This window comes from Mya arenaria, chromosome 7 (genome assembly GCF_026914265.1).
Source record: "Mya arenaria isolate MELC-2E11 chromosome 7, ASM2691426v1".
In the NCBI taxonomy this organism is placed as follows: domain Eukaryota; kingdom Metazoa; phylum Mollusca; class Bivalvia; order Myida; family Myidae; genus Mya; species Mya arenaria.
In genome coordinates, this window is record NC_069128.1 from 25,361,608 (window position 1) to 25,380,997 (window position 19,390).

A 19,390-nucleotide genomic window follows, 5' to 3' on the forward strand; every position below is an offset into this window, starting at 1 on the left:
CACTTACTCATTCAAAGACAGTACTGTCAGGTGCGCCCATGTTTCCTGGTTCACAGTTTGAAGTGAAAAACGTCCTCGATTCGAAGAGTATTAATACTGATTGTTATATGTTTGTACGATATGTTTTAGAAACGACCTTGTGCACCGAATGAAGATAATCAACTTTGTCATCCAATTTGTCGGTTATAAAAATAAATAATTGTCATAAAATCCACTAACAGGTTAAACACAACTGTCGTAACAATTCGGTTGAAGAATGTAATAGGCTAATATTTCCAAATTTGTTTTGCACAAGGCACAACATTTTCAAACAGTCGGTCAAAACGAAAAACAAAGTGGCTGCCAAATTAAATAATTTTTAGCATTCTCGTATCAGAGCTAGTTTCTACAGACAAGTAAAATGGTCCATTCATATGATCCCGTATTTGGCGAGTTTAGAAGGCAATCAAAACGGCAGAAACACGTATTGGTCGACTTTGCTTTTGAGTACTATGGTTGTTCCAGTGTTGCGTCAAATATGTTATAGTAAATAATGAATGTTGTTGCAGCTTGTTTTTGTGTTCATAAAATGACCTAATTTGAAACCATTGATACACAAAGAGCTTGCTTTTCTTTATTCGGTATACTATTCACATGTTTCCTTCTTCACTCATGAAAATCCTTTCATATGTTTTCAAAGTGATATTGAGATACCGTGAATTCAAAGTTCACTCTGTTGTACATACTATACCATAATTGCATATGAACTGATAGAAATAGACTATACTTTCCACGTACAGAATATTGAAATCAGTATTGTGGCAGAATTTTGCAAAATAGTATTGGTTCGATATTTAAAAGTAATCTGTTCCCTTTAAAAGACCAGTGCACGGTTCACCAAAAGAAGAAGAGAAGGGGCACATAAAATCCTCGGTAAGTTTTATTGTTCTTGACAATTTATAAATGGCTCGATATTGTATAATAATAAGCAATATCATAACGTTGTCAATTGTCTCATTGCGCAATATGCACCTTCGATTAAATGCGTTTTTTAGAATATTTTGTTCGGCAAATTGTCACAAATCACCATACATAAGACATGTTTCAGTTGAAAAATCATAATTGCAATTACTCTACAACCTCTTAAGCCTTACAGATAACAAACCGAACCGTTCTGTTATTGTTTTACATAAATGAATATTAACTTATTTGGTAATTTTAAGGAAATACTTACAGGTATGTTTTTGTTTGTTTTGTTTTAGAGTACTTTGGATGATAATGAGGAAGCAAAACTACAGGAATCGTAAGTTTGTTTATAGGTTCCTCTTATTTTATTTTGGTTCGATATTCCTTTCGTAAATTGTTACGTTGCTTATATTTATGCCCTAGTATACAGCGTATTCATTGCAGTTCCCTGGGTGTTTTGCCCATGCATAAACTATATGCAAAAGGTATATTGTTTAGCGTATTATAAGTCAATGCCTTTTCATGGTACAGTTAATGCATCCAATGTACAAATTAGCTTTTTGTTGCATAAAGCCATTGGTAATTATGTTAAATCATAATGCCGGGGTGACTGAATATGAAGTTGATATTGTTTAAAAGGGCATCACTTACTCATTCAAAGACAGTACTGTCAGGTGCGCCCATGTTTCCTGGTTCACAGTTTGATGTGAAGAACGTCCTCGATTCGAAGAGTATTAATACTGATTGTTATATGTTTGTACGATATGTTTTAGAAACGACCTTGTGCACCGAATGAAGATAATTAACTTTTTCATCCAATTTGTCGGTTATAAAAATAAATAATTGTCATAAAATCCACAAACAGGTTAAACACAACTGTCGTAACAATTCGGTTGAAGAATGTAATAGGCTAATATTTCCAAATTTGTTTTGCACAAGGCACAACATTTTCAAACAGTCGGTCAAAACGAAAAACAAAGTGGCTGCCAAATTAAATAATTTTTAGCATTCTCGTATCAGAGCTAGTTTCTACAGCCAATGAAAATGGTCCATTCATATGATCCCGTATTTGGCGAGTTTAGTAGGCAATCAAAACGGCAGAAAAACGTATTGGTCGACTTTGCTTTTGAGTACTATGGTTGTTCCAGTGTTGCGTCAAATATGTTATAGTAAATAATGAATGTTGTTGCAGCTTGTTTTTGTGTTCATAAAATGACCTAATTTGAAACCATTGATACACAAAGAGCTTGCTTTTCTTTAGTCGGTATACTATTCACATGTTTCCTTCTTCACTCATGAAAATCCTTTCATATGTTTTCAAAGTGATATTGAGATACCGTGAATTCAAAGTTCACTCTGTTGTACATACTATACCATAATTACATATGAACTGATAGAAATAGACTATACTTTCCACGTACAGAATATTGAAATCAGTATTGTGGCAGAATTTTGCAAAATAGTATTGGTTCGATATTTAAAAGTAATCTGTTCCCTTTAAAAGACCAGTGCACGGTTCACCAAAAGAAGAAGAGAAGGGGCACATAAAATCCTCGGTAAGTTTTATTGTTCTTGCCAATTTATAAATGGCTCGAAATTGTATAATAATAAGCAATATCATAACGTTGTCAATTGTCTCATTGTGCAATATGCACCTTCGATTAAATGCATTTTTTAGAATATTTTGTTCGGCAAATTGTCACAAATCACCATACATAAGACATGTTTCAGTTGAAAAATCATAATTGCAATTACTCTACAACCTCTTAAGCCTTACAGATAACAAACCGAACCGTTCTGTTATTGTTTTACATAAATGAATATTAATTTATTTTGTAATTTAAAGGAAATACTTACAGGTATGTTTTTTGTTTGTTTTGTTTTAGAGTACTTTGGATGATAATGAGGAAGCAAAACTACAGGAATCGTAAGTTTGTTTATAGGTTCCTCTTATTTTATTTTGGTTCGATATTCCTTTCGTAAATTGTTACGTTGCTTATATTTATGCCCTAGTATACAGCGTATTCATTGCAGTTCCCTGGGTGTTTTGCCCATGCATAAACTATATGCAAAAGTTATATTGTTTAGCGTATTATAAGTCAATGCCTTTTCATGGTACAGTTAATGCATCCAATGTACAAATTAGCTTTTTATTGCATAAAGCCATTGGTAATTATGTTAAATCATAATGCCGGGGTGACTGAATATGAAGTTGATATTGTTTAAAAGGGCATCACTTACTCATTCAAAGACAGTACTGTCAGGTGCGCCCATGTTTCCTGGTTCACAGTTTGATGTGAAAAACGTCCTCGATTCGAAGAGTATTAATACTGATTGTTATATGTTTGTACGATATGTTTTAGAAACGACCTTGTGCACCGAATGAAGATAATCAACTTTGTCATCCAATTTGTCGGTTATAAAAATAAATAATTGTCATAAAATCCACTAACAGGTTAAACACAACTGTCGTAACAATTCGGTTGAAGAATGTAATAGGCTAATATTTCCAAATTTGTTTTGCACAAGGCACAACATTTTCAAACAGTCGGTCAAAACGAAAAACAAAGTGGCTGCCAAATTAAATAATTTTTAGCATTCTCGTATCAGAGCTAGTTTCTACAGACAAGTAAAATGGTCCATTCATATGATCCCGTATTTGGCGAGTTTAGAAGGCAATCAAAACGGCAGAAACACGTATTGGTCGACTTTGCTTTTGAGTACTATGGTTGTTCCAGTGTTGCGTCAAATATGTTATAGTAAATAATGAATGTTGTTGCAGCTTGTTTTTGTGTTCATAAAATGACCTAATTTGAAACCATTGATACACAAAGAGCTTGCTTTTCTTTATTCGGTATACTATTCACATGTTTCCTTCTTCACTCATGAAAATCCTTTCATATGTTTTCAAAGTGATATTGAGATACCGTGAATTCAAAGTTCACTCTGTTGTACATACTATACCATAATTGCATATGAACTGATAGAAATAGACTATACTTTCCACGTACAGAATATTGAAATCAGTATTGTGGCAGAAATTTGCAAAATAGTATTGGTTCGATATTTAAAAGTAATCTGTTCCCTTTAAAAGACCAGTGCACGGTTCACCAAAAGAAGAAGAGAAGGGGCACATAAAATCCTCGGTAAGTTTTATTGTTCTTGCCAATTTATAAATGGCTCGATATTGTATAATAATAAGCAATATCATAACGTTGTCAATTGTCTCATTGCGCAATATGCACCTTCGTTTAAATGCATTTTTTAGAATATTTTGTTCGGCAAATTGTCACAAATCACCATACATAAGACATGTTTCAGTTGAAAAATTATAATTGCAATTACTCTACAACCTGTTAAGCCTTACAGATCACAAACCGAACCGTTCTGTTATTGTTTTACATAAATGAATATCAACTTATTTGGTAATTTTAAGGAAATACTTACAGGTATGTTTTTTGTTTGTTTTGTTTGAGAGTACTTTGGATGATAACGAGGAAGCAAAACTACAGGAATCGTAAGTTTGTTTATAGGTTCCTCTTATTTTATTTTGGTTCGATATTCCTTTCGTAAATTGTTACGTTGCTTATATTTATGCCCTAGTATACAGCGTATTCATTGCAGTTCCCTGGGTGTTTTGCCCATGCATAAACTATATGCAAAAGGTATATTGTTTAGCGTCTTATACGTCAATGCCTTTTTCATGGTACAGTTAATGCATCCAATGTACAAATTAGCTTTTTATTGCATAAAGCCATTGGTAATTATGTTAAATCATAATGCCGGGGTGACTGAATATGAAGTTGATATTGTTTAAAAGGGCATCACTTACTCATTCCAAGACAGTACTGTCAGGTGCGCCCATGTTTCCTGGTTCACAGTTTGATGTGAAAAACGTCCTCGATTCGAAGAGTATTAATATTGATTGTTATATGTTTGTACGATATGTTTTAGAAACGACCTTGTGCACCGAATGAAGATAATCAACTTTGTCATCCAATTTGTCGGTTATAAAAATAAATAATTGTCATAAAATCCACTAACAGGTTAAACACAACTGTCGTAACAATTCGGTTGAAGAATGTAATAGGCTAATATTTCCAAATTTGTTTTGCACAAGGCACAACATTTTCAAACAGTCGGTCAAAACGAAAAACAAAGTGGCTGCCAAATTAAATAATTTTTAGCATTCTCGTATCAGAGCTAGTTTCTACAGACAAGTAAAATGGTCCATTCATATGATCCCGTATTTGGCGAGTTTAGTAGGCAATCAAAACGGCAGAAACACGTATTGGTCGACTTTGCTTTTGAGTACTATGGTTGTTCCAGTGTTGCGTCAAATATGTTATAGTAAATAATGAATGTTGTTGCAGCTTGTTTTTGTGTTCATAAAATGACCTAATTTGAAACCATTGATACACAAAGAGCTTGCCTTTCTTTAGTCGGTATACTATTCACATGTTTCCTTCTTCACTCATGAAAATCCTTTCATATGTTTTCAAAGTGATATTGAGATACCGTGAATTCAAAGTTCACTCTGTTGTACATACTATACTATAGTTACATATGAACTGATAGAAATAGACTATACTTTCCACGTACAGAATATTGAAATCAGTATTGTGGCAGAATTTTGCAAAATAGTATTGGTTCGATATTTAAAAGTAATCTGTTCCCTTTAAAAGACCAGTGGACGGTTCACCAAAAGAAGAAGAGAAGGGGCACATAAAATCCTCGGTAAGTTTTATTGTTCTTGCCAATTTATAAATGGCTCGATATTGTATAATAATAAGCAATATCATAACGTTGTCAATTGTCTCATTGCGCAATATGCACATTCGATTAAATGCATTTTTTAGAATATTTTGTTCGGCAAATTGTCACAAATCACCATACATAAGACATGTTTCAGTGGAAAAATCATAATTGCAATTATTCTACAACCTCTTAAGCCTTACAGATCACAAACCGAACCGTTCTGTTATTGTTTTACATCAATAAATATTAATTTATTTGGTATTTTTAAGGAAATACTTACAGGTATGTTTTTTGTTTGTTTTGTTTTAGAGTACTTTGGATGATAATGAGGAAGCAAAACTACAGGAATCGTAAGTTTGTTTATAGGTTCATCTTATTTTATTTTGGTTCGATATTTCTTTCGTAAATTGTTACGTTGCTTATATTTATGCCCTAGTATACAGCGTATTCATTGCAGTTCCCTGGGTGTTTTGCCCATGCATAAACTATATGCAAAAGGTATATTGTTTAGCGTCTTATAAATCAATGCCTTTTCATGGTACAGTTAATGCATCCAATGTACAAATTAGCTTTTTGTTGCATCAAGCCATTGGTAATTATGTTAAATTATAATGCCGGGGTGACTGAATGTGAAGTTGATATTGTTTAAAAGGGCATCACTTACTCATTCAAAGACAGTACTGTCAGGTGCGCCCATGTTTCCTGATTCACAGTTTGATGTGAAGAACGTCCTCGATTCGAAGAGTATTAATACTGATTGTTATATGTTTGTACGATATGTTTTAGAAACGACCTTGTGCACCGAATGAAGATAATTAACTTTGTCATCCAATTTGTCGGTTATAAAAATAAATAATTGTCATAAAATCCACTAACAGGTTAAACACAACTGTCGTAACAATTCGGTTGAAGAATGTAATAGGCTAATATTTCCAAAATTGTTTTGCACAAGGCACAACATTTTCAAACAGTCGGTCAAAACGAAAAACAAAGTGGCTGCCAAATTAAATAATTTTTAGCATTCTCGTATCAGAGCTTGTTTTTACAGACAATGAAAATGGTCCATTCATATGATCCCGTATTTGGCGAGTTTAGAAGGCAATCAAAACGGCAGAAACACGTATTGGTCGACTTTGCTTTTGAGTACTATGGTTGTTCCAGTGTTGCGTCAAATATGTTATAGTAAATAATGAATGTTGTTGCAGCTTGTTTTTGTGTTCATAAAATGACCTAATTTGAAACCATTGATACACAAAGAGCTTGCTTTTCTTTATTCGGTATACTATTCACATGTTTCCTTCTTCACTCATGAAAATCCTTTCATATGTTTTCAAAGTGATATTGAGATACCGTGAATTCAAAGTTCACTCTGTTGTACATACTATACTATAGTTACATATGAACTGATAGAAATAGACTATACTTTCCACGTACAGAATATTGAAATCAGTATTGTGGCAGAATTTTGCAAAATAGTATTGGTTCGATATTTAAAAGTAATCTGTTCCCTTTAAAAGACCAGTGGACGGTTCACCAAAAGAAGAAGAGAAGGGGCACATAAAATCCTCGGTAAGTTTTATTGTTCTTGCCAATTTATAAATGGCTCGATATTGTATAATAATAAGCAATATCATAACGTTGTCAATTGTCTCATTGCGCAATATGCACCTTCGATTAAATGCATTTTTTAGAATATTTTGTTCGGCAAATTGTCACAAATCACCATACATAAGACATGTTTCAGTGGAAAAATCATAATTGCAATTATTCTACAACCTCTTAAGCCTTACAGATCACAAACCGAACCGTTCTGTTATTGTTTTACATCAATAAATATTAATTTATTTGGTATTTTTAAGGAAATACTTACAGGTATGTTTTTTGTTTGTTTTGTTTTAGAGTACTTTGGATGATAATGAGGAAGCAAAACTACAGGAATCGTAAGTTTGTTTATAGGTTCATCTTATTTTATTTTGGTTCGATATTTCTTTCGTAAATTGTTACGTTGCTTATATTTATGCCCTAGTATACAGCGTATTCATTGCAGTTCCCTGGGTGTTTTGCCCATGCATAAACTATATGCAAAAGGTATATTGTTTAGCGTCTTATAAATCAATGCCTTTTCATGGTACAGTTAATGCATCCAATGTACAAATTAGCTTTTTGTTGCATCAAGCCATTGGTAATTATGTTAAATTATAATGCCGGGGTGACTGAATGTGAAGTTGATATTGTTTAAAAGGGCATCACTTACTCATTCAAAGACAGTACTGTCAGGTGCGCCCATGTTTCCTGATTCACAGTTTGATGTGAAGAACGTCCTCGATTCGAAGAGTATTAATACTGATTGTTATATGTTTGTACGATATGTTTTAGAAACGACCTTGTGCACCGAATGAAGATAATTAACTTTGTCATCCAATTTGTCGGTTATAAAAATAAATAATTGTCATAAAATCCACTAACAGGTTAAACACAACTGTCGTAACAATTCGGTTGAAGAATGTAATAGGCTAATATTTCCAAAATTGTTTTGCACAAGGCACAACATTTTCAAACAGTCGGTCAAAACGAAAAACAAAGTGGCTGCCAAATTAAATAATTTTTAGCATTCTCGTATCAGAGCTAGTTTCTACAGACAATTAAAATGGTCCATTCATATGATCCCGTATTTGGCGAGTTTAGAAGGCAATCAAAACGGCAGAAACACGTATTGGTCGACTTTGCTTTTGAGTACTATGGTTGTTCCAGTGTTGCGTCAAATATGTTATAGTAAATAATGAATGTTGTTGCAGCTTGTTTTTGTGTTCATAAAATGACCTAATTTGAAACCATTGATACACAAAGAGCTTGCTTTTCTTTATTCGGTATACTATTCACATGTTTCCTTCTTCACTCATGAAAATCCTTTCATATGTTTTCAAAGTGATATTGAGATACCGTGAATTCAAAGTTCACTCTGTTGTACATACTATACCATAATTGCATATGAACTGATAGAAATAGACTATACTTTCCACGTACAGAATATTGAAATCAGTATTGTGGCAGAATTTTGCAAAATAGTATTGGTTCGATATTTAAAAGTAATCTGTTCCCTTTAAAAGACCAGTGCACGGTTCACCAAAAGAAGAAGAGAAGGGGCACATAAAATCCTCGGTAAGTTTTATTGTTCTTGCCAATTTATAAATGGCTCGATATTGTATAATAATAAGCAATATCATAACGTTGTCAATTGTCTCATTGCGCAATATGCACCTTCGATTAAATGCGTTTTTTAGAATATTTTGTTCGGCAAATTGTCACAAATCACCATACATAAGACATGTTTCAGTTGAAAAATCATAATTGCAATTACTCTACAACCTCTTAAGCCTTACAGATAACAAACCGAACCGTTCTGTTATTGTTTTACATAAATGAATATTAACTTATTTGGTAATTTTAAGGAAATACTTACAGGTATGTTTTTTGTTTGTTTTGTTTTAGAGTACTTTGGATGATAACGAGGAAGCAAAACTACAGGAATCGTAAGTTTGTTTATAGGTTCCTCTTATTTTATTTTGGTTCGATATTCCTTTCGTAAATTGTTACGTTGCTTATATTTATGCCCTAGTATACAGCGTATTCATTGCAGTTCCCTGGGTGTTTTGCCCATGCATAAACTATATGCAAAAGGTATATTGTTTAGCGTCTTATACGTCAATGCCTTTTCATGGTACAGTTAATGCATCCAATGTACAAATTAGCTTTTTGTTGCATCAAGCCATTGGTAATTATGTTAAATTATAATGCCGGGGTGACTGAATGTGAAGTTGATATTGTTTAAAAGGGCATCACTTACTCATTCAAAGACAGTACTGTCAGGTGCGCCCATGTTTCCTGGTTCACAGTTTGATGTGAAGAACGTCCTCGATTCGAAGAGTATTAATACTGATTGTTATATGTTTGTACGATATGTTTTAGAAACGACCTTGTGCACCGAATGAAGATAATTAACTTTGTCATCCAATTTGTCGGTTATAAAAATAAAAAATTGTCATAAAATCCACAAACAGGTTAAACACAACTGTCGTAACAATTCGGTTGAAGAATGTAATAGGCTAATATTTCCAAATTTGTTTTGCACAAGGCACAACATTTTCAAACAGTCGGTCAAAACGAAAAACAAAGTGGCTGCCAAATTAAATAATTTTTAGCATTCTCGTATCAGAGCTAGTTTCTACAGCCAATGAAAATGGTCCATTCATATGATCCCGTATTTGGCGAGTTTAGTAGGCAATCAAAACGGCAGAAACACGTATTGGTCGACTTTGCTTTTGAGTACTATGGTTGTTCCAGTGTTGCGTCAAATATGTTATAGTAAATAATGAATGTTGTTGCAGCTTGTTTTTGTGTTCATAAAATGACCTTATTTGAAACCTTTGATACACAAAGAGCTTGCTTTTCTTTATTCGGTATACTATTCACATGTTTCCTTCTTCACTCATGAAAATCCTTTCATATGTTTTCAAAGTGATATTGAGATACCGTGAATTCAAAGTTCACTCTGTTGTACATACTATACCATAATTGCATATGAACTGATAGAAATAGACTATACTCGCCACGTACAGAATATTGAAATCAGTATTGTGGCAGAATTTTGCAAAATAGTATTGGTTCGATATTTAAAAGTAATCTGTTCCCTTTAAAAGACCAGTGCACGGTTCACCAAAAGAAGAAGAGAAGGGGCACATAAAATCCTCGGTAAGTTTTATTGTTCTTGCCAATTTATAAATGGCTCGATATTGTATAATAATAAGCAATATCATAACGTTGTCAATTGTCTCATTGCGCAATATGCACCTTCGATTAAATGCGTTTTTTAGAATATTTTGTTCGGCAAATTGTCACAAATCACCATACATAAGACATGTTTCAGTGGAAAAATCATAATTGCAATTATTCTACAACCTCTTAAGCCTTACAGATCACAAACCGAACCGTTCTGTTATTGTTTTACATCAATAAATATTAATTTATTTGGTATTTTTAAGGAAATACTTACAGGTATGTTTTTTGTTTGTTTTGTTTTAGAGTACTTTGGATGATAATGAGGAAGCAAAACTACAGGAATCGTAAGTTTGTTTATAGGTTCATCTTATTTTATTTTGGTTCGATATTTCTTTCGTAAATTGTTACGTTGCTTATATTTATGCCCTAGTATACAGCGTATTCATTGCAGTTCCCTGGGTGTTTTGCCCATGCATAAACTATATGCAAAAGGTATATTGTTTAGCGTCTTATAAATCAATGCCTTTTCATGGTACAGTTAATGCATCCAATGTACAAATTAGCTTTTTGTTGCATCAAGCCATTGGTAATTATGTTAAATTATAATGCCGGGGTGACTGAATGTGAAGTTGATATTGTTTAAAAGGGCATCACTTACTCATTCAAAGACAGTACTGTCAGGTGCGCCCATGTTTCCTGATTCACAGTTTGATGTGAAGAACGTCCTCGATTCGAAGAGTATTAATACTGATTGTTATATGTTTGTACGATATGTTTTAGAAACGACATTGTGCACCGAATGAAGATAATTAACTTTGTCATCCAATTTGTCGGTTATAAAAATAAATAATTGTCATAAAATCCACTAACAGGTTAAACACAACTGTCGTAACAATTCGGTTGAAGAATGTAATAGGCTAATATTTCCAAAATTGTTTTGCACAAGGCACAACATTTTCAAACAGTCGGTCAAAACGAAAAACAAAGTGGCTGCCAAATTAAATAATTTTTAGCATTCTCGTATCAGAGCTTGTTTTTACAGACAATGAAAATGGTCCATTCATATGATCCCGTATTTGGCGAGTTTAGAAGGCAATCAAAACGGCAGAAACACGTATTGGTCGACTTTGCTTTTGAGTACTATGGTTGTTCCAGTGTTGCGTCAAATATGTTATAGTAAATAATGAATGTTGTTGCAGCTTGTTTTTGTGTTCATAAAATGACCTAATTTGAAACCATTGATACACAAAGAGCTTGCTTTTCTTTATTCGGTATACTATTCACATGTTTCCTTCTTCACTCATGAAAATCCTTTCATATGTTTTCAAAGTGATATTGAGATACCGTGAATTCAAAGTTCACTCTGTTGTACATACTATACCATAATTACATATGAACTGATAGAAATAGACTATACTTTCCACGTACAGAATATTGAAATCAGTATTGTGGCAGAATTTTGCAAAATAGTATTGGTTCGATATTTAAAAGTAATCTGTTCCCTTTAAAAGACCAGTGCACGGTTCACCAAAAGAAGAAGAGAAGGGGCACATAAAATCCTCGGTAAGTTTTATTGTTCTTGCCAATTTATAAATGGCTCGATATTGTATAATAATAAGCAATATCATAACGTTGTCAATTGTCTCATTGCGCAATATGCACCTTCGATTAAATGCATTTTTTAGAATATTTTGTTCGGCAAATTGTCACAAATCACCATACATAAGACATGTTTCAGTGGAAAAATCATAATTGCAATTACTCTACAACCTCTTAAGCCTTACAGATCACAAACCGAACCGTTCTGTTATTGTTTTACATAAATGAATATTAACATATTTGGTAATTTTAAGGAAATACTTACAGGTATGTTTTTTGTTTGTTTTGTTTTAGAGTACTTTGGATGATAACGAGGAAGCAAAACTACAGGAATCGTAAGTTTGTTTATAGGTTCCTCTTATTTTATTTTGGTTCGATATTTCTTTCGTAAATTGTTACGTTGCTTATATTTATGCCCTAGTATACAGCGTATTCATTGCAGTTCCATGGATGTTTTGCCCATGCATAAACTATATGCAAAAGGTATATTGTTTAGCGTCTTATAAGTCAATGCCTTTTCATGGTACAGTTAATGCATCCAATGTACAAATTAGCTTTTTGTTGCATCAAGCCATTGGTAATTATGTTAAATTATAATGCCGGGGTGACTGAATGTGAAGTTGATATTGTTTAAAAGGGCATCACTTACTCATTCAAAGACAGTACTGTCAGGTGCGCCCATGTTTTAACTTTGTCATCCAATTGGTCGGTTATAAAAATAAATAATTGTCATAAAATCCACTAACAGGTTAAACACAACTGTCGTAACAATTCGGTTGAAGAATGTAATAGGCTAATATTTCCAAATTTGTTTTGCACAAGGCACAACATTTTCAAACAGTCGGTCAAAACGAAAAACAAAGTGGCTGCCAAATTAAATAATTTTTAGCATTCTCGTATCAGAGCTAGTTTCTACAGACAATTAAAATGGTCCATTCATATGATCCCGTATTTGGCGAGTTTAGAAGGCAATCAAAACGGCAGAAACACGTATTGGTCGACTTTGCTTTTGAGTACTATGGTTGTTCCAGTGTTGCGTCAAATATGTTATAGTAAATAATGAATGTTGTTGCAGCTTGTTTTTGTGTTCATAAAATGACCTAATTTGAAACCATTGATACACAAAGAGCTTGCTTTTCTTTATTCGGTATACTATTCACATGTTTCCTTCTTCACTCATGAAAATCCTTTCATATGTTTTCAAAGTGATATTGAGATACCGTGAATTCAAAGTTCACTCTGTTGTACATACTATACCATAATTGCATATGAACTGATAGAAATAGACTATACTTTCCACGTACAGAATATTGAAATCAGTATTGTGGCAGAATTTTGCAAAATAGTATTGGTTCGATATTTAAAAGTAATCTGTTCCCTTTAAAAGACCAGTGCACGGTTCACCAAAAGAAGAAGAGAAGGGGCACATAAAATCCTCGGTAAGTTTTATTGTTCTTGCCAATTTATAAATGGCTCGATATTGTATAATAATAAGCAATATCATAACGTTGTCAATTGTCTCATTGCGCAATATGCACCTTCGATTAAATGCATTTTTTAGAATATTTTGTTCGGCAAATTGTCACAAATCACCATACATAAGACATGTTTCAGTTGAAAAATCATAATTGCAATTACTCTACAACCTGTTAAGCCTTACAGATCACAAACCGAACCGTTCTGTTATTGTTTTACATAAATGAATATTAACTTATTTGGTAATTTTAAGGAAATACTTACAGGTATGTTTTTTGTTTGTTTTGTTTTAGAGTACTTTGGATGATAACGAGGAAGCAAAACTACAGGAATCGTAAGTTTGTTTATAGGTTCCTCTTATTTTATTTTGGTTCGATATTCCTTTCGTAAATTGTTACGTTGCTTATATTTATGCCCTAGTATACAGCGTATTCATTGCAGTTCCCTGGGTGTTTTGCCCATGCATAAACTATATGCAAAAGGTATATTGTTTAGCGTCTTATAAGTCAATGCCTTTTCATGGTACAGTTAATGCATCCAATGTACAAATTAGCTTTTTGTTGCATCAAGCCATTGGTAATTATGTTAAATTATAATGCCGGGGTGACTGAATGTGAAGTTGATATTGTTTAAAAGGGCATCACTTACTCATTCAAAGACAGTACTGTCAGGTGCGCCCATGTTTCCTGGTTCACAGTTTGATGTGAAGAACGTCCTCGATTCGAAGAGTATTAATACTGATTGTTATATGTTTGTACGATATGTTTTAGAAACGACCTTGTGCACCGAATGAAGATAATTAACTTTGTCATCCAATTTGTCGGTTATAAAAATAAATAATTGTCATAAAATCCACAAACAGGTTAAACACAACTGTCGTAACAATTCGGTTGAAGAATGTAATAGGCTAATATTTCCAAATTTGTTTTGCACAAAGCACAACATTTTCAAACAGTCGGTCAAAACGAAAAACAAAGTGGCTGCCAAATTAAATAATTTTTAGCATTCTCGTATCAGAGCTAGTTTCTACAGCCAATCAAAATGGTCCATTCATATTATCCCGTATTTTGTGAGTTTAGTAGGCAATCAAAACGGCAGAAACACGTATTGGTCGACTTTGCTTTTGAGTACTATGGTTGTTCCAGTGTTGCGTCAAATATGTTATAGTAAATAATGAATGTTGTTGCAGCTTGTTTTTGTGTTCATAAAATGACCTAATTTGAAACCATTGATACACAAAGAGCTTGCTTTTCTTTATTCGGTATACTATTCACATGTTTCCTTCTTCACTCATGAAAATCCTTTCATATGTTTTCAAAGTGATATTGAGATACCGTGAATTCAAAGTTCACTCTGTTGTACATACTATACCATAATTACATATGAACTGATAGAAATAGACTATACTTTCCACGTACAGAATATTGAAATCAGTATTGTGGCAGAATTTTGCAAAATAGTATTGGTTCGATATTTAAAAGTAATCTGTTCCCTTTAAAAGACCAGTGCACGGTTCACCAAAAGAAGAAGAGAATGGGCACATAAAATCCTCGGTAAGTTTTATTGTTCTTGCCAATTTATAAATGGCTCGATATTGTATAATAATAAGCAATATCATAACGTTGTCAATTGTCTCATTGCGCAATATGCACATTCGATTAAATGCATTTTTTAGAATATTTTGTTCGGCAAATTGTCACAAATCACCATACATAAGACATGTTTCAGTGGAAAAAACATAATTGCAATTACTCTACAACCTCTTAAGCCTTACAGATCACAAACCGAACCGTTCTGTTATTGTTTTACATCAATAAATATTAATTTATTTGGTATTTTTAAGGAAATACTTACAGGTATGTTTTTTGTTTGTTTTGTTTTAGAGTACTTTGGATGATAATGAGGAAGCAAAACTACAGGAATCGTAAGTTTGTTTATAGGTTCCTCTTATTTTATTTTATCCCGTATTTGGCGAGTTTAGTAGGCAATCAAAACGTCAGAAACACGTATTGGTCGACTTTGCGTTTGAGTACTATGGTTGTTCCAGTGTTGCGTCAAATATGTTATAGTAAATAATGAATGTTGTTGCAGCTTGTTTTTGTGTTCATAAAATGACCTAATTTGAAACCTTTGATACACAAAGAGCTTGCTTTTCTTTATTCGGTATACTATTCACATGTTTCCTTCTTCACTCATGAAAATCCTTTCATATGTTTTCAAAGTGATATTGAGATACCGTGAATTCAAAGTTCACTCTCTTGTACATACTATACCATAATTACATATGAACTGATAGAAATAGACTATACTTTCCACGTACAGAATATTGAAATCAGTATTGTGGCAGAATTTTGCAAAATAGTATTGGTTCGATATTTAAAAGTAATCTGTTCCCTTTAAAAGACCAGTGCACGGTTCACCAAAAGAAGAAGAGAAGGGGCACATAAAATCCTCGGTAAGTTTTCTTGTTCTTGCCAATTTATAAATGGCTCGATATTGTATAATAATAAGCAATATCATAACGTTGTCAATTGTCTCATTGTGCAATATGCACCTTCGATTAAATGCATTTTTTAGAATATTTTGTTCGGCAAATTGTCACAAATCACCATACATAAGACATGTTTCAGTGGAAAAATCATAATTGCAATTACTCTACAACCTCTTAAGCCTTACAGATCACAAACCGAACCGTTCTGTTATTGTTTTACATAAATGAATATTAACATATTTGGTAATTTTAAGGAAATACTTACAGGTATGTTTTTTGTTTGTTTTGTTTTAGAGTACTTTGGATGATAACGAGGAAGCAAAACTACAGGAATCGTAAGTTTGTTTATAGGTTCCTCTTATTTTATTTTGGTTCGATATTTCTTTCGTAAATTGTTACGTTGCTTATATTTATGCCCTAGTATACAGCGTATTCATTGCAGTTCCCTGGATGTTTTGCCCATGCATAAACTATATGCAAAAGGTATATTGTTTAGCGTCTTATAAGTCAATGCCTTTTCATGGTACAGTTAATGCATCCAATGTACAAATTAGCTTTTTATTGCATCAAGCCATTGGTAATTATGTTAAATTTTAATGCCGGGGTGACTGAATGTGAAGTTGATATTGTTTAAAAGGGCATCACTTACTCATTCAATAACAGTACTGTCAGGTACGCCCATGTTTCCTGGTTCACAGTTTGATGTGAGAAACGTCCTTGATTCGAAGAGTATTAATACTGATTGTTATATGTTTGTACGATATGTTTTAGAAACGACCTTATGACGAATGAAGATAATCAACTTTGTCATCCAATTTGTCGGTTATAAAAATAAATAATTGTCATAAAATCCACTAACAGGTTAAACACAACTGTCGTAACAATTCGGTTGAAGAATGTAATAAGCTAATATTTCCAAATTTGTTTTTCACAAGGCACAACATTTTCAAACAGTAGTTCAAAACGAAAAAAAAAGTGGCTGCCAAATTAAATAATTTTTAGTATTCTCGTATCAGAGCTAGTTTCTACAGCCAATGAAAATGGTCCATTCATATGATCCCGTATTTGGCGAGTTTAGTAGGCAATCAAAACGTCAGAAACACGTATTGGTCGACTTTGCGTTTGAGTACTATGGTTGTTCCAGTGTTGCGTCAAATATGTTATAGTAAATAATGAATGTTGTTGCAGCTTGTTTTTGTGTTCATAAAATGACCTAATTTGAAACCTTTGATACACAAAGAGCTTGCTTTTCTTTATTCGGTATACTATTCACATGTTTCCTTCTTCACTCATGAAAATCCTTTCATATGTTTTCAAAGTGATATTGAGATACCGTGAATTCAAAGTTCACTCTCTTGTACATACTATACCATAATTACATATGAACTGATAGAAATAGACTATACTTTCCACGTACAGAATATTGAAATCAGTATTGTGGCAGAATTTTGCAAAATAGTATTGGTTCGATATTTAAAAGTAATCTGTTCCCTTTAAAAGACCAGTGCACGGTTCACCAAAAGAAGAAGAGAAGGGGCACATAAAATCCTCGGTAAGTTTTATTGTTCTTGCCAATTTATAAATGGCTCGATATTGTATAATAATAAGCAATATCATAACGTTGTCAATTGTCTCATTGCGCAATATGCACCTTCGATTTAATGCATTTTTAGAATATTTTGTTCGGCAAATTGTCACAAATCACCATACATAAGACATGTTTCAGTGGAAAAATCATAATTGCAATTACTCTACAACCTCTTAAGCCTTACAGATCACAAACCGAACCGTTCTGTTATTGTTTGACATAAATGAATATTAACTTATTTGGTAATTTTATGGAAATACTTACAGGTATGTTTTTTGTTTGTTTTGTTTTAGAGTACTTTGGATGATAACGAGGAAGCAAAACTACAGGAATCGTAAGTTTGTTAATATGTTCCTCTTATTTTATTTTGGTTCGATATTCCTTTCGTAAATTGTTACGTTGCTTATATTTATGCCCTAGTATACAGCGTATTCATTGCAGTTTCCTGGGTGTTTTGCCCATGCATAAACTATATGCAAAAGGTATATTGTTTAGCGTCTTATAAGTCAATGCCTTTTCATGGTACAGTTAATGCATCCAATGTACAAATTAGCTTTTTATTGCATCAAGCCATTGGTAATTATGTTAAATTTTAATGCCGGGGTGACTGAATGTGAAGTTGATATTGTTTAAAAGGGCATCACTTACTCATTCAATAACAGTACTGTCAGGTACGCCCATGTTTCCTGGTTCACATTTTGATGTGAGAAACGTCCTCGATTCGAAGAGTATTAATACTGATTGTTATATGTTTGTACGATATGTTTTAGAAACGACCTTGTGCACCGAATGAAGATAATCAACTTTGTCATCCAATTTGTCGGTTATAAAAATAAATAATTGTCATAAAATCCACTAACAGGTTAAACACAACTGTCGTAACAATTCGGTTGAAGAATGTAATAGGCTAATATTTCCAAATTTGTTTTGCACAAAGCACAATATTTTCAAACAGTCGGTCAAAACGAAAAACAAAGTGGCTGCCAAATTAAATAATTTTTAGCATTCTCGTATCAGAGCTAGTTTCTACAGCCAATGAAAATGGTCCATTCATATGATCCCGTATTTGGCGAGTTTAGTAGGCAATCAAAACGGCAGAAACACGTATTGGTCGACTTTGCTTTTGAGTACTATGGTTGTTCCAGTGTTGCGTCAAATATGTTATAGTAAATAATGAATGTTGTTGCAGCTTGTTTTTGTGTTCATAAAATGACCTAATTTGAAACCTTTGATACACAAAGAGCTTGCTTTTCTTTATTCGGTATACTATTCACATGTTTCCTTCTTCACTCATGAAAATCCTTTCATATGTTTTCAAAGTGATATTGAGATACCGTGAATTCAAAGTTCACTCTCTTGTACATACTATACCATAATTACATATGAACTGATAGAAATAGACTATATTTTCCACGTACAGAATATTGAAATCAGTATTGTGGCAGAATTTTGCAAAATGGTATTGGTTCGATATTTAAAAGTAATCTGTTCCCTTTAAAAGACCAGTACACGGTTCACCAAAAGAAGAAGAGAAGGGGCATATAAAATCCTCGGTAAGTTTTATTGTTCTTGCCAATTTATAAATGGCTCGATATTGTATAATAATAAGCAATATCATAACGTTGTCAATTGTCTCATTGCGCAATATGCACCTTCGATTAAATGCATTTTTTAGAATATTTTGTTCGGCAAATTGTCACAAATCACCATACATAAGACATGTTTCAGTGGAAAAATCATAATTGCAATTACTCTAC

The 19,390-nt window shown here is 33.0% G+C and overlaps 1 protein-coding gene across 1 annotated transcript in view; it reads left to right on the top strand.

Annotated features, from left to right (window-relative positions):
* Positions 1–19,390, top strand: part of LOC128241029 (A-kinase anchor protein 12-like) — a 67,049-nt gene that overhangs the window by 13,793 nt on the left and 33,866 nt on the right. Inside the window, exons 18-40 of the mRNA XM_052958013.1 lie at positions 861–912; positions 1,242–1,282; positions 2,450–2,501; positions 2,832–2,872; positions 5,631–5,682; positions 6,013–6,053; positions 7,221–7,272; positions 7,603–7,643; positions 8,811–8,862; positions 9,193–9,233; positions 10,401–10,452; positions 10,783–10,823; positions 11,991–12,042; positions 12,373–12,413; positions 13,466–13,517; positions 13,848–13,888; positions 15,056–15,107; positions 15,438–15,478; positions 15,958–16,009; positions 16,340–16,380; positions 17,546–17,597; positions 17,927–17,967; positions 19,135–19,186. Coding sequence (XP_052813973.1) covers positions 861–912; positions 1,242–1,282; positions 2,450–2,501; positions 2,832–2,872; positions 5,631–5,682; positions 6,013–6,053; positions 7,221–7,272; positions 7,603–7,643; positions 8,811–8,862; positions 9,193–9,233; positions 10,401–10,452; positions 10,783–10,823; positions 11,991–12,042; positions 12,373–12,413; positions 13,466–13,517; positions 13,848–13,888; positions 15,056–15,107; positions 15,438–15,478; positions 15,958–16,009; positions 16,340–16,380; positions 17,546–17,597; positions 17,927–17,967; positions 19,135–19,186 — 1,075 coding nt within the window. The remainder of the gene's footprint in view (positions 1–860; positions 913–1,241; positions 1,283–2,449; positions 2,502–2,831; positions 2,873–5,630; positions 5,683–6,012; positions 6,054–7,220; positions 7,273–7,602; positions 7,644–8,810; positions 8,863–9,192; positions 9,234–10,400; positions 10,453–10,782; positions 10,824–11,990; positions 12,043–12,372; positions 12,414–13,465; positions 13,518–13,847; positions 13,889–15,055; positions 15,108–15,437; positions 15,479–15,957; positions 16,010–16,339; positions 16,381–17,545; positions 17,598–17,926; positions 17,968–19,134; positions 19,187–19,390) is intronic.